This window comes from Carcharhinus amblyrhynchos, chromosome 27, assembly GCF_965287045.1.
Source record: "Carcharhinus amblyrhynchos chromosome 27, sCarAmb.v2.hapA, whole genome shotgun sequence".
NCBI lineage: Eukaryota > Metazoa > Chordata > Chondrichthyes > Carcharhiniformes > Carcharhinidae > Carcharhinus > Carcharhinus amblyrhynchos.
The window spans coordinates 4,282,631-4,294,974 of NC_137350.1; the positions used below are offsets into that span (position 1 = coordinate 4,282,631).

The 12,344-nt window shown below is 43.7% G+C and overlaps 1 protein-coding gene across 2 annotated transcripts in view; it reads right to left on the minus strand.

Moving 5' to 3' along the window:
* cdc27 (cell division cycle 27) overlaps nucleotides 1–12,344 on the minus strand; it is a 105,295-nt gene that overhangs the window by 49,369 nt on the left and 43,582 nt on the right. For both annotated transcript variants that reach the window (XM_080213522.1, XM_080213523.1), the window contains 2 exons: nucleotides 6,536–6,633; nucleotides 6,291–6,445 (listed from right to left, as the gene is read on the minus strand). In XM_080213522.1, the coding sequence (XP_080069648.1) occupies nucleotides 6,291–6,445; nucleotides 6,536–6,633 (253 nt within the window). The remainder of the gene's footprint in view (nucleotides 1–6,290; nucleotides 6,446–6,535; nucleotides 6,634–12,344) is intronic.

Genomic DNA, 12,344 nt, shown 5'->3' on the forward strand with positions numbered 1-12,344 from the left:
TTCTTTATCAACTTTGCATCTATGCCTATTTCCTGCAGCTTAAAAACATTCATATTCACACAAGTTGTGGTCAGCTTTCTAATGATTACTACATCATATACTTCAAGTTGAACTTGCGTTTTTAACTCATTAAGTTCTGATACTGTACGCATTTTTGCACATGACTCAATTTGTGTAACTGTGCGAATGAACTGATGTATCCTATTGGTCTTCTCACTTTTTGCCTTGCTGTGTGGATCTTAGAATCCCTCAATTATGTTAATTATTCTCCAATGCCCTACTTCGTCATTCTTCAAGGACACAGTTTAGCATTCTGCATAACTGTCCCTCTAAAGATCGGCATTTCGCAGGACACAAATGTTGCCACTGTCAGGCTGAAGCAAAGGTGCATAAACATGACTGGGGTAAATAGAAAAAGGACAGGGATTGGAAGGAGGTCACTGACGGAAGAACTTCATTTCCGATAATTACAGCAAACAGATTAGTGTAAGAACTAAAAGGAAAGGTACTTATAAGCTAAACTTGGGGTGATATTGACAGCATGCCTAGGCTCCAAGTTCAAGGTTCCCTCCTGAAGCTTCCCCTTTCACTCCAGTATCTTCTTTAAAATACAGACCTTTGATCATATTTATTTACACCATCCTGGTAAGTTAGTTTCTGCATTGATTATATGGCTTTACTTCTGAAGCATTTTGGGACAATTCAACATTAATAGGGCTACTTAAATGCAACTTGCTGGTGTTCAAGAGGAGCCTATGCTCCAGACAGCATGAGTGTTAGGAATACACACAGAAGACAACATTGCAGTCACATGATATTTTTCATGTTGTTCACAAAAGTAGCTTTGATGTGTAGTCACTGTTGTAAGGCAAGAAATCAGCTCATGATATTACTGACTGTGAAAACTTGTTTTCAGTGATGCTCGAGAGAGAAAAGCATTGACCAGGACACTAGAGTAATTTCCTGTTTTTCGAATAGCATTACAGGATGTATCTGAGATAGCAGATGGGATCTCAGATGAGCATCTCAGTTGAAGGATGACAGCTCTTCACAAGTGCAGCACTCAACTGCCTGCCAATTACATGCTTATGTCTCAGGAGTTGATCATGAAACAACAATCTTACGAGTCAGAACCAAGAGTGTAACCACTAAGGTACAGTTCACACAAAATGATACCTTTACTCTGGAATCTATGATCTCATAAATGGCTAATAAAAGGCTACTAAGTCCAACACTCCACATGACCTCGACATGACCTTCAAATAAACTCACCTCAACTAGCTCTGCTCAGCTCTGGATTTGGGATTAACCCTTTTCATCACCAGCTGAAATCAAATCCGCAATCTTATGGGCACATCTGCATGCTTCTTTCACTAACAACCATTGAAGAGCTCATACAATACAATAAAATCATTAATTTTGTATAAACTCAGGATATTTCACTCACTTCACTTCCATTGTTTGCTGGAGCAGACGAGTGAAGGAGCAGAGAGCTAAGATTTTACCTGTTAAAAACCAGTTTAAAATAAGTTTAAAGCACTTTGTTCTTTGTAGAACTGTTTAAAGCATTTATTTATTGTGTTTACTGCTTTAACAATTCTGAGGGAGTGGTTAGCAGGCAGTTGTGGTCCATCAGATTTAAATATCAACTGACCACAAGGTGAAGCCTTCCATTGTTTGCTGGAGCAGACGAGTGAAGGAGCAGAGAGAGAGCTAAGATTTTACCTGTTAAAAACCAGTTTAAAATAAGTTTAAAGCACTTTGTTCTTTGTAGAACTGTTTAAAGCATTTATTTATTGTATTTACTGCTTTAAGAATTCTGAGGGAGTGGTTAGCAGGCAGTTGTGGGCCATCAGATTTAAATCAGCGCCAGGTTTAAAAGGAGGCCTGGTGTAGACAGCGGGCAGCGTCTGAGCGGGCAGCGGAGTGAGAGGGAAGCAGAGTGAGCCACTAGGGCTTAATATCAAAAAGGGCTGGAAGGAAAAAAGGCCAGGTGAGTTCATTTGAAAAACAAAAAAACCAAAAAAAAAAAATTTTTTTCAAAACTACTACAGTAAATAATGGAGGGGCATGTGATGTGTGGTTTCTGTATGATGTGGGAACTGGTGGACCCTAGGGTTCATCCCAGTGACCATGTCTGCAGTAAGTGCAGGTTGCTGGAGGAGCTCCAGCTCAGGGTAAATGAGCTGGCCTCTGAGCTACAGACACTGAGGCTCATCAAGGGGAGAGAGGGTGCCATTGTCAATGGGGTGCAAGTGACATCCACCCCCCCTAGACTGGCTAACTCTAAGGGTCAGGGACAAGAGGGGGCTACTGGGAAGAGGAAGGGGGGTGAGGAGCGGAGGCCTCAGCCTCTTAATCTGCATAACAGGTTTGCGGTTCTTGCTTCCAAGTTGGACGAGAACGAGGCAGGTGAGGTTGGTGAGCAAGCTGCACACGGTACAGTGCTGCAGCAGGACATAGGCAAAGAGAAAAGGAAAAGGAACGTAGTAGTTATTGGGGATAGTGGGGTGAAGGGTATTGACACTGTCCTTTGTCACAATGACAAAGTGCACAGAAGGGTGTGTTGTCTGCCTGGTGCTCGGGTACGGGATGTCGCAGCTGGGCTGCAGAGGAACCTGGAGTGGGAGGGTGAGAATCCAGTCGTTGTGGTACATGTGGGTGCCGGCGACGTAAGCAAAATGCAGACTGAGGATCTGGGGAGGGAGTATGAAAAGCTTGGAATGGAATTAAAAAGTAGAACCGACAAGGTGGTTATCTCTGGGCTACTGCCTGAACCGTGTGCAGATGGGCGTAGGGTTGACAGGATTAAGGAAGTGAATGGGTGGCTCAGGGATTGGTGTGGGAGGAATGGGTTTGAATTTATGGGGCATTGGCACCAGTATTGGGGTAGCTGGGACCTGTTCGGGAGGGATGGGGTTGGTCTGAACCGTGCTGGGACCAGAGTGCTGGCGAATCGAGTAAAGAGGACTGTAGACAGGGCTTTAAACTAATTAGGGGGGGGAGGGTGTGAGGGTAGGTGACCTTACGAGGTCTAAAGTTAAGGAGAGTGTACATGTAAGGGAAGAGGCCGAGGATGTCCCAATAATAGAGGGAGTAGGGGGCGTGAGTATAGTTGGTGGCATTGCGGCAAATAGGGTCCAGGTGAAGGCTGGGATGAAAGCACTTTATCTGAATGCACGAAGCATTCGGAATAAAGTGGATGAGCTGATGGCGCAGATCGACACAAATGGATACGATCTGGTGGCCATTACAGAGACGTGGCTGCAGGGTGACAGGGACTGGGAGCTGAATGTACAGGGCTATCAAGTGTTTAGGAAGGATAGGCAGGAGGGAAAAGGGGGGGGCGTAGCTCTACTGATTAAGGATAGCATCACGGTGGTAGCAAGGGATGATATTGGAGCCAAGGAGCAGAGGGTGGAATCGTTGTGGGTGGAGATTAGGAACAGCAAAGGGAGGAAGACGCTGGTGGGTGTCGTCTATAGGCCCCCGAATAATGATCTGGAAATGGGGCGGGCTGTTAACGCGCAAATAAATGCGGCGTGCAGGAATGGGACGGCCGTAGTTATGGGGGATTTCAATCTGCATATTGATTGGTCGACCCATGTTGGACGTGGGGGGCTCGAGGAAGAGTTCTTGGAATGCTGCCGGGATAGTTTCCTCAAACAGTGTGTGTTGGAGCCGACGAGGGAGCAAGCTATCTTGGATCTGGTGCTATGTAATGAAGCGGGTAGAATTAGGGACCTTGTGGTGAAGGATCCTCTTGGGGAGAGTGATCATTGTATGGTGGAGTTTCTGGTGCAGATGGAGGAGGAGAAAGTGGGTTCCCGGACACGCGTCCTTTGTTTGAATAGAGGGAAATACGGTAGGATGAGAGAAGAATTGGGGAATGTGGACTGGGAGAGCGCGTTGGAGGGAGGGTCTGTTGAGGAGCAGTGGAGGATCTTTAAGGAGATCTTTCTTGGTGCTCAACGGAAATTTATTCCGATGGTCAAAAAGGATAGTAGGAGGAGAGGTAATAAGCCGTGGATAACAAAGGAGGTGAAGGAAAGTGTTAAACTAAAAGCGGAGGAATTTAGAGTAGCTAAGAGTAGTGGGCGAGAAGAGGATTGGGAGAGGTTTAAATGTCAACAAAGATTGACAAAGAAGTTGATAAGGAAGGGTAGGAGAAACTATGAAGCTGGGCTAGCGCTTAATATAAAAAAGGATAGCAAGAGTTTTTATAAATATATAAAAAGGAAGAGGCTGGCTAGGGTGAATGTTGGTCCTTTAGAGGATGAGAAAGGGGACCTAGTGGTAGGGGATGGGGATATGGCTAAGGTATTGAATAACTTTTTTGTTTCTGTCTTCACGGAGGAGGACATGAATAATTTGCCGGGTGTTAGCGATAGAAAGGTGGTAGGACTGGAGGGTCTTAATGACATTACTGTTACTAGAAAGGCGGTGCTCGACAGACTGGAGGGACTGATTGTGGACAAGTCCCCAGGACCGGATGGAATGCATCCGAGGGTTCTGAAAGAAATGGCGGAGGTGATAGTGGATGCCTTGGTGGTTATTTTCCAAACGTAGCTAGATTCCGGGGAAGTGCCGGATGATTGGAAAACGGCTAATGTTACGCCGTTGTTTAAGAAGGGTGCCAGGCAAAAGGCGGGGAATTATAGGCCAGTTAGTTTAACGTCTGTGGTAGGTAAAATGTTAGAATCTGTCATTAAGGAGGAAATTGCGAGGCATCTTGAAGGGAATTGCTTGATAGAGCAGACGCAGCACGGTTTCATTAAAGGGAAGTCGTGTCTGACAAATTTACTGGAGTTCTATGAGGATGTGTCTAGGGCGGTGGATAGAGGAGAGCCGGTGGATGTGGTCTTTCTAGATTTTCAGAAGGCGTTTGACAAAGTGCCTCACAAGAGGTTATTGCAGAAGGTCGAGGGACATGGAGTTGGGGGTAGGGTGTTAGCGTGGATAGAGGATTGGTTGTCAAATAGGAGGCAAAGAGTGGGGGTCAACGGGTGCTATTCGGATTGGCGGATGGTGACTAGTGGAGTGCCCCAGGGGTCGGTGCTGGGGCCTCAGCTTTTTACCATTTATATAGATGATCTGGAGGAGGGAACCGAGTGTAGAGTGTCGAAATTTGCTGATGACACCAAGATTGGGGGAACGGCAAATTGTGCGGAGGGTGTGGAGAGTCTACAGAAGGATCTAGATAGGCTGGGCGAATGCGCCAGGAAATGGCAAATGGAATTTAATGTTGGCAAGTGTGAGGTGGTCCACTTTGGTAGGAAAAATGGTAGGAAGGACTATTACTTACGAGGCGAAAAACTGCAGCAGGCGACGGTGCAGAGGGACCTCGGGGTCCTTGTGCATGAGTCGCAAAAACCCAGCTTGCAGGTGCAGCAGGTGGTCAGGAAGGCGAATGGGATGCTGGCCTTCATAGCGAGGGGGATTGAATATAAAAGTAGGGAGGTCTTGCTGCAGCTGTATAGGGCATTGGTGAGGCCGCAACTGGAGTACTGTGTGCATTTTTGGGCGCCGCACCTGCGCAAAGATATTTTGGCCTTGGAGGGAGTGCAGAGGAGGTTTACTAGGCTGATACCGGAGTTGAGGGGGTTGAGCTATGAGGAGAGGCTGAATAAACTGGGCTTGTACTCGTTAGAGTTTAGAAGAATGAGGGGAGATCTCATTGAGACGTATAAGATGATGAATGGGATGGATAGGATAGAGGTGGAAAGACTCTTCCCGCTCAAAAAAGACAATAGGACTAGGGGGCACAGCCTCAAGATAAAAGGGGGGCGGTTTAGAACGGAGTTGAGGAGGAACTTCTTCACTCAAAGGGTGGTGAATCTCTGGAATTCTCTGCCCGTTGAAGTGGTGGAGGCTGCCTCGCTAAATATTTTTAAGATGCGGGTTGATGGGTTTTTGATAGGAGAGGGGATTAAGGGTTATGGGGAGAGGGCGGGAAAGTGGAACTGAGCAACGACAGATCAGCCATGATCTTATTGAATGGCGGGGCAGGCTCGAAGGGCTGGATGGCCTACTCCTGCTCCTATTTCTTATGTTCTTATGTTCTTACCCAGTCAGCCAATTCATAAAGAAGCTTCTGTCAAGTTGTAATACATCTTAGGATCAAACATGAGAAGAGTAACCATTGAATATTGAACTGTGTCATCCCCTCCTTCATTAAAAGCACATTCAGAGAAATAACAAGGCTTTGAAACAGCAAAATCTGGAATATAATGCTCAGTGAAGTACAAGATGCAGCAGCATGGAGGAAACTAGGATTAAACCAGACTCACTATTGTGTCCTGTGGTGTTTCCATTAATACAGTGTCCGGTTGTCTATGTTGCACGCTGTGATTCAAAACCAATGGCATACATAAACTTGGTTGATAGCTACTAAAATTCTGAAGAGATGTTAATTTAAACGTTTGATCGGGATCTGGTTTTTCACCTGAAACGGAGAGACGGACAAAGTATTCAGCTTCTACTTCAGTTTTTGGCAATTTTTAAAAAAATGTTGTAAAACATTTCGACAACATACCTATTTCACATAAGGATTCAAAAGGGGACCAAAGAAAGGGATTTAGACTAAGGCTCTTTTGGTAACACTCTGATCCTTTGGCCATTCGGTCTGTTTTACTGTTTAAACAAAATGACAATTATTAGATCATAACATGGCAATTAAATCAGAGCATAAAACACAACCCAAGAGATCCAAAGTAGAAGTCTAATCTGAATGGGCTCTATCAAGGAATGGTCACATCCCAAGAATTCAGCCTCATTTACAACTTTAAACGTGAGGAGAAACGTTCACCAAAAATCAACCTTTAATCCAAATTTCTTGCCCAAATGTGCAGTAAAAGACAACAGGGAGTGTTTGAATGTGACTTGTCCAGCACAGCCAGAACAATCCAGAGAGGAAGCAAAGGAGGAGCCTGGGCAGATTTGTTATGCCCACACCAACAGGTAATGAGGCTAGCTGTAACACTCCGGAGCAATAGAAACAGAAGAATCAACTAGCTTACTGCAATCAAGGATTGAACCAGCTGGTTGACAATTGTTTGGATTTTCAATCAATCAATCAATTGCCAAAGAGCTTTGACAAAGGGTCATCTGCACTCAAAACATCAGCTTTTTTCTCTCCTTACAGATGCTGCCAGACCTGCTGGGATTTTCCAGCATTTTCTCTTTTATCCCTTGCTTACTTGGATTCCATTCATACCTCATATGAACCAAGGAACTAACATTCCACAATATTTATTCTGCTCTCTTGACAGTTTTAATCTTTACTGTTTCGTTGCAACGCTTCAATTCTAATACCAACAATTGAACAAATTTACTTGCATCTCTAACCATATTTCTACTAACTATAGATCACTAATTTAAAATCTATAAAAGGCTATCCAACAGAAGAGACAACACTAAAACAGAACTAATGTGATTTAAGCTACATGCAAAAATGGCAGAAAATCTGTTAACAAGAACATAAATGATCCAATTCCTTCAAGTAGTATGGTTCAACTTCGGGGCCTTTTGGAGCATCAATGGACCCAACTCTGCTTTTCTCAGAAGAGTCATTTATTGCAGAATCACATAGTGCAGAAGAAGCCCGGGTTCAATTCCCAGCTTGGGTCACTGTGTGTGGAGTTTGCAAATTCTCTCTGTCTGTGAGAGTCTCCTCCAGACGCTCCGGTTTTCTCCCACTGTCCAAAAGACGCGCTGATTAGGTGCATTGGTCGTGCAAAGTTACCCCTCAGTGTATCCGAACAGATGCTGGAGAGGGGCAACTAAGGGATTAAACCAAATCGTTTCAACTCAGGTCCAATTATGTTGCCATTCATCCAAATTTACAGAGGAATCTATCTGAAACCATCTGTCTACTTTCTAATTCCTCTCTGGCTACTGGGGAAGTCATGACGTGGAGATGCCTGCATTGGACTGGGGTAACACAGTAAGAAGTCTCACAACACCAGGTTAAAGTCCAACAGGTTTACCAGGATCTTGGGTTCACATCACACTATTTGTAGCCCCCATGACTTGCCTGGGCTTGCAACATTTCACTATCCTGTCTGGAGACAATACACATCTCTTTAACCTATGCTTAATGCTATCTCCACTCACATTGTCTGCACCTTTAAGACTTGATTCGTTGTAAAGACTCGCATTCTACTCAGTATTCTGTAAACAGTGTGTGCCTTTATATACTCTGTTTATGATCAGAACTCCCCACTCACCTGACGAAGGGGAAAAGCCCCGAAAGCTAGTGGTATTTGCTATCAAATAAACCTGTTGGACTTTAACTTGGTGTTGAGACTTCTCGCTGAGGAAGTGCCAGAGAACTTAATTGCAGTGTTAATGTAGGCCAACTTGTGACTAATAAATAAATTTAAATTAACTTAAACTTAATTGAGGGTGAGGGGCAAGAGATTCAGAGGGGATTTGATTAAAAAATCAGAGGGTAGTGAGAATCTGTAAAGTATTGCCTGCGAAGGTAGTGGAGGCCGGAAACCTCTCAAACTTTGAAGAATATTTGGATAAGTATTTGAAATATCATAACATTCAAGGATATAGCAGCAGCGCTGGAAAATGGGATGAGCTTGCTTTTCATGCTAATTATTGCTGGCGAAGCTGCAATGGACCCTTTCCTGCGTTGTATGACTCTATGACTTTGAGGCAAAAGCACAGTGCAAGCCAATAAGCTAGTTTTTTGTAAAACAAAATGTCTGTTTTATTCCATACTGGCTGATTTATTGAGGAATGCCGTTAAGCACTCATTTTAAAAAGGCTTACATTTACATAACACCTTTCACAAACACCAGATTATAATTCAAAAGAATTTAATTGGAATCTTAAGTATTGTTCATGCTTTAATGTAGGGAAAAAGGCAGCCAATTTTCACAATGAGTTCCCAACAACATAATGCAATAATAAGCAGATAATTTGTATTTGTGATGTTGATTCAAGGATAAAATATTGGCCAGAGCACCAGGGAGAACACCCCTGTTCCTCTTCAAAACAGTGCCATAAGATCTTTTATATTCACCTGGAAGAGCAGACAGGATCTCAGTTTAACATCTATCTCAAAGATGACATTGCCAACAGTGCAGCAATTCCTCAGTCCTGTGCTGCAGCGTCAGCCTAGATTTTTATGCTCTGAACTTGAAGCTACAAGTCTTGTTTCGGAGGGAAGAGTACTACTGACAGAACCATGACTGACATCATTCTAGACTACTCTGTTGAAGTGAGAAATTCTAAAATCCAAAAATTAGTAAATGCCTATTAAATTAAATACTGATTTAAGTGTAAATACTGATTAAGATTTGGCTGGTGTTTTAATTTGACATTGGTATTAGATATCGTTGTCATCAGTGGAAATAGTGGTACACCAGCCTTTTCCATATATTTTTCAGGATCTTTGAAAGATAGGAATTTGATTCAGTACACCGATTTCCACTAAACCATTATCTTCCTGACCTAATATACATTGTCGTACATAAGAATATACGAAATACAAGCAGAAGTAGGTCATCCAGCCCCTGAGCCTACTCCAGAGATACCAACTGGGCTTTGACGCCAATTCAAGTCACTGGCCTGATTCACCATACCATTTAACCCCTCAGGCCTGTTTTCCATTTCAACAATTTGCAACCCAACTATGCCCCATATCACCTAATACCCATGACGGACAAAATTAACAAGCAGCAAGTAATCGAGATAAATGGGATTGATTTCAAATGGATCCAGCAAATTGAGACTGGGCAACCATGAGGTGCTGTGGGCCATCTGCAGCAGCATAACTGTACTTTACCATAATCTGTAACCTCATGCGGCAGCATATCCTCTACCCTACCATTAGCACCAAGTCTGGGGATCAACTCTTGGTAAATGAGTAATGCAGGAGACATGCCAGGAGCAGCACAATGTGTACCTAAAAATGTGTCAACCTAATGAAGCTAAAACACAGCATGCCAAACAGCATCGGGAGCAAGCAATAGTTAAAGCAAAGCAATTCCATAGACCAGTCAGCTTGACCTTTGTGGTGGGAAAGTTGCTGGAGTTAATCATTAAGGAGGAGGTGACTGAGCATCTAGTAAAGCAATGCTCAATCCAGCAGCGTCAGCACAATTATGTGAAGGGCAAGTCTTGTTTGACAAACCTGCTACAGTTCTTTGAGGCTGTAACCAGCAAGGTAGATAACAGGGATCTTGTAGATGTGATCCAACTGGACTTCAAGAAGACATAGGAGACTGATCCAGAAGGTTAGATCCCAAGCGGCACTGTAGCACAGTAGTCGGGGCGGCATGGTAGCACAGTGGTTAACACTGCTGCTTCACAGCGCCAGGGTTCAGTTCTCAGACCACAACTATTTACAATCTATATCAATGATCTACAAGGAGGGACAGAGTATAACATAGCAAAATTTGCTGACAACGTGAAAATAGGTGGGAGAACAGGCTGCGATGAATAGATAAAAAGTTTACAAATGAATATTGACAGGCTATGAGAATCTGGCAGATGAAGTTTAATGTGGATAAATGTAAGGCTATCCATTTTGGCCAGAAAAATAAAATGGCAAGTTATTTAAATTGCAAACAGATTCATAAGGCTTCTGTGCAGAGGGATCTGGGTGTCCTTGTGCATGGGTCTCAAAGTGGGTGTGCAGGTGGAGAATGTTATAAGGAAAGCAAATAGAATCTTGGCATTTATTGCCAAGAGTCTAGAATAAAAATAGAGAAGCATTGTTACAATTGTATAAGGTATTGGTGAGACCACACGGAGTACTGTGTTCAGTTTTGGTCACCTTTTTTGAGGAAGGATGTGATGGCAGTGGAGGTAGTTTAGAGGGGGTTCACTCATTCGAATCCAGGTTTGAAAGGGCCATCATATGAGGAATGGTTGAGTAGCTTGGGCTTGTACTTGCTAGAGCACAGAAGAATGAGGGGGATTTGACTGAAATACATAAAAATACTCAACGAGATCAGTAAAGTAAATGTTAAGCAACTTTCCCCTTCTAGAACAGTCCAAGACAAGAAGTCAGAGTAAGGGTGGGGTGGGGATGTCAAGACCAAGATAAGGAGAAGGCACTTCTCACAGAGAGTTGGAATCTATGGAACTCACTGCCCCAGAGTGCAGTGGATGCAGAATCAATCAATTCAAGTAAGAGATAAATATTTGATCCAAAGCAGGATAAAAGGGAAAAGGTAGGTAAGTGGAGTTAAGATGAGGTAGAGACCAGGTATGATCATATGAAATGGCACAGCAGTCTCAAAGGGCTGAATTGCCTACTCTCACTCCTAATTCCTATGTCCCTATGTTGCTAATTTCACAACCAATAGGTCAGATCTAAAAACTCTACAATCCTGCCACAGCCAGGATTATGAATGGTGGTGGACAATTAAAACAATTCAGTGGAGAAGGCTCCACAAATATCCCCATCCTCAATGAGGGGGAGCCCAGCACATCAGAGCAATAGAAAAACCTGAAGCATTTGCAAGTTTTAAGCCAAAAACACCCAGTGGTTGATCCATCTCAAATTCCTTCTCCAGAGGTCCCTGGTATTACAGACGCCACACGAGCCAACTTGATTCACTCCATGTGTTATCAAGAAATGGCTGATGGCATTGGATACTACAATGGCATAGACCCTAAGACTATTCTGGCAATAGTACAGAAGATTTGTGCTCCTAGCCAAGCTATTGCAGTACAGTTACAACACTGGCATTTACCTGGCAATGTGGAAAATTGCCTAGGTACGCCCTGTACATAAAAAGCAAGACAGATCCAACGAGGTCAATTACCACTCCGTCAGCGTAGGCTAGATTATCATGTAAAGTGATGAAGGGATCATCAACAATGCCAACAAGTGGCACTTAGTCACCAATAATCTGTTCACTGCCACTCAGTTTGGGTTCCACCAGCGCTACTCAACTTCTGGTATCATTACAGCTTTGTTTCTGTAGTGTAGTGGTTACCATGTTGGCTTAAAATGCAAAATGTTCCCCACTTGAAACCAGACAGAAACATTAACAAGTGCTTTGCATTTAACGGGTGGCACAGCGGTTAGCACTGCTGCCTCACAGTGCCAGGGACCCAGGTTCAATTCCAGTGTCAGGTCACTGTGTATGTGGAGCTTGCATTTTCTCTGTCTGTGTGGGTTTCCTCCCACAGCCCAAAGATTAGGTGAGGTGGATTGGCCATGTTAAATTGCCCCTTAGTGTCAGGGGGATTAGCAGAGTAAATATGTGGGATTATGGGGATAGGGCCTGGGTGGGATTGCTGTTGGTGCAGACTCAGTGGGTCGAATGGCTCTTCTGCAGTGTAGGGATTCTATGATTCTACGGATATGAGCA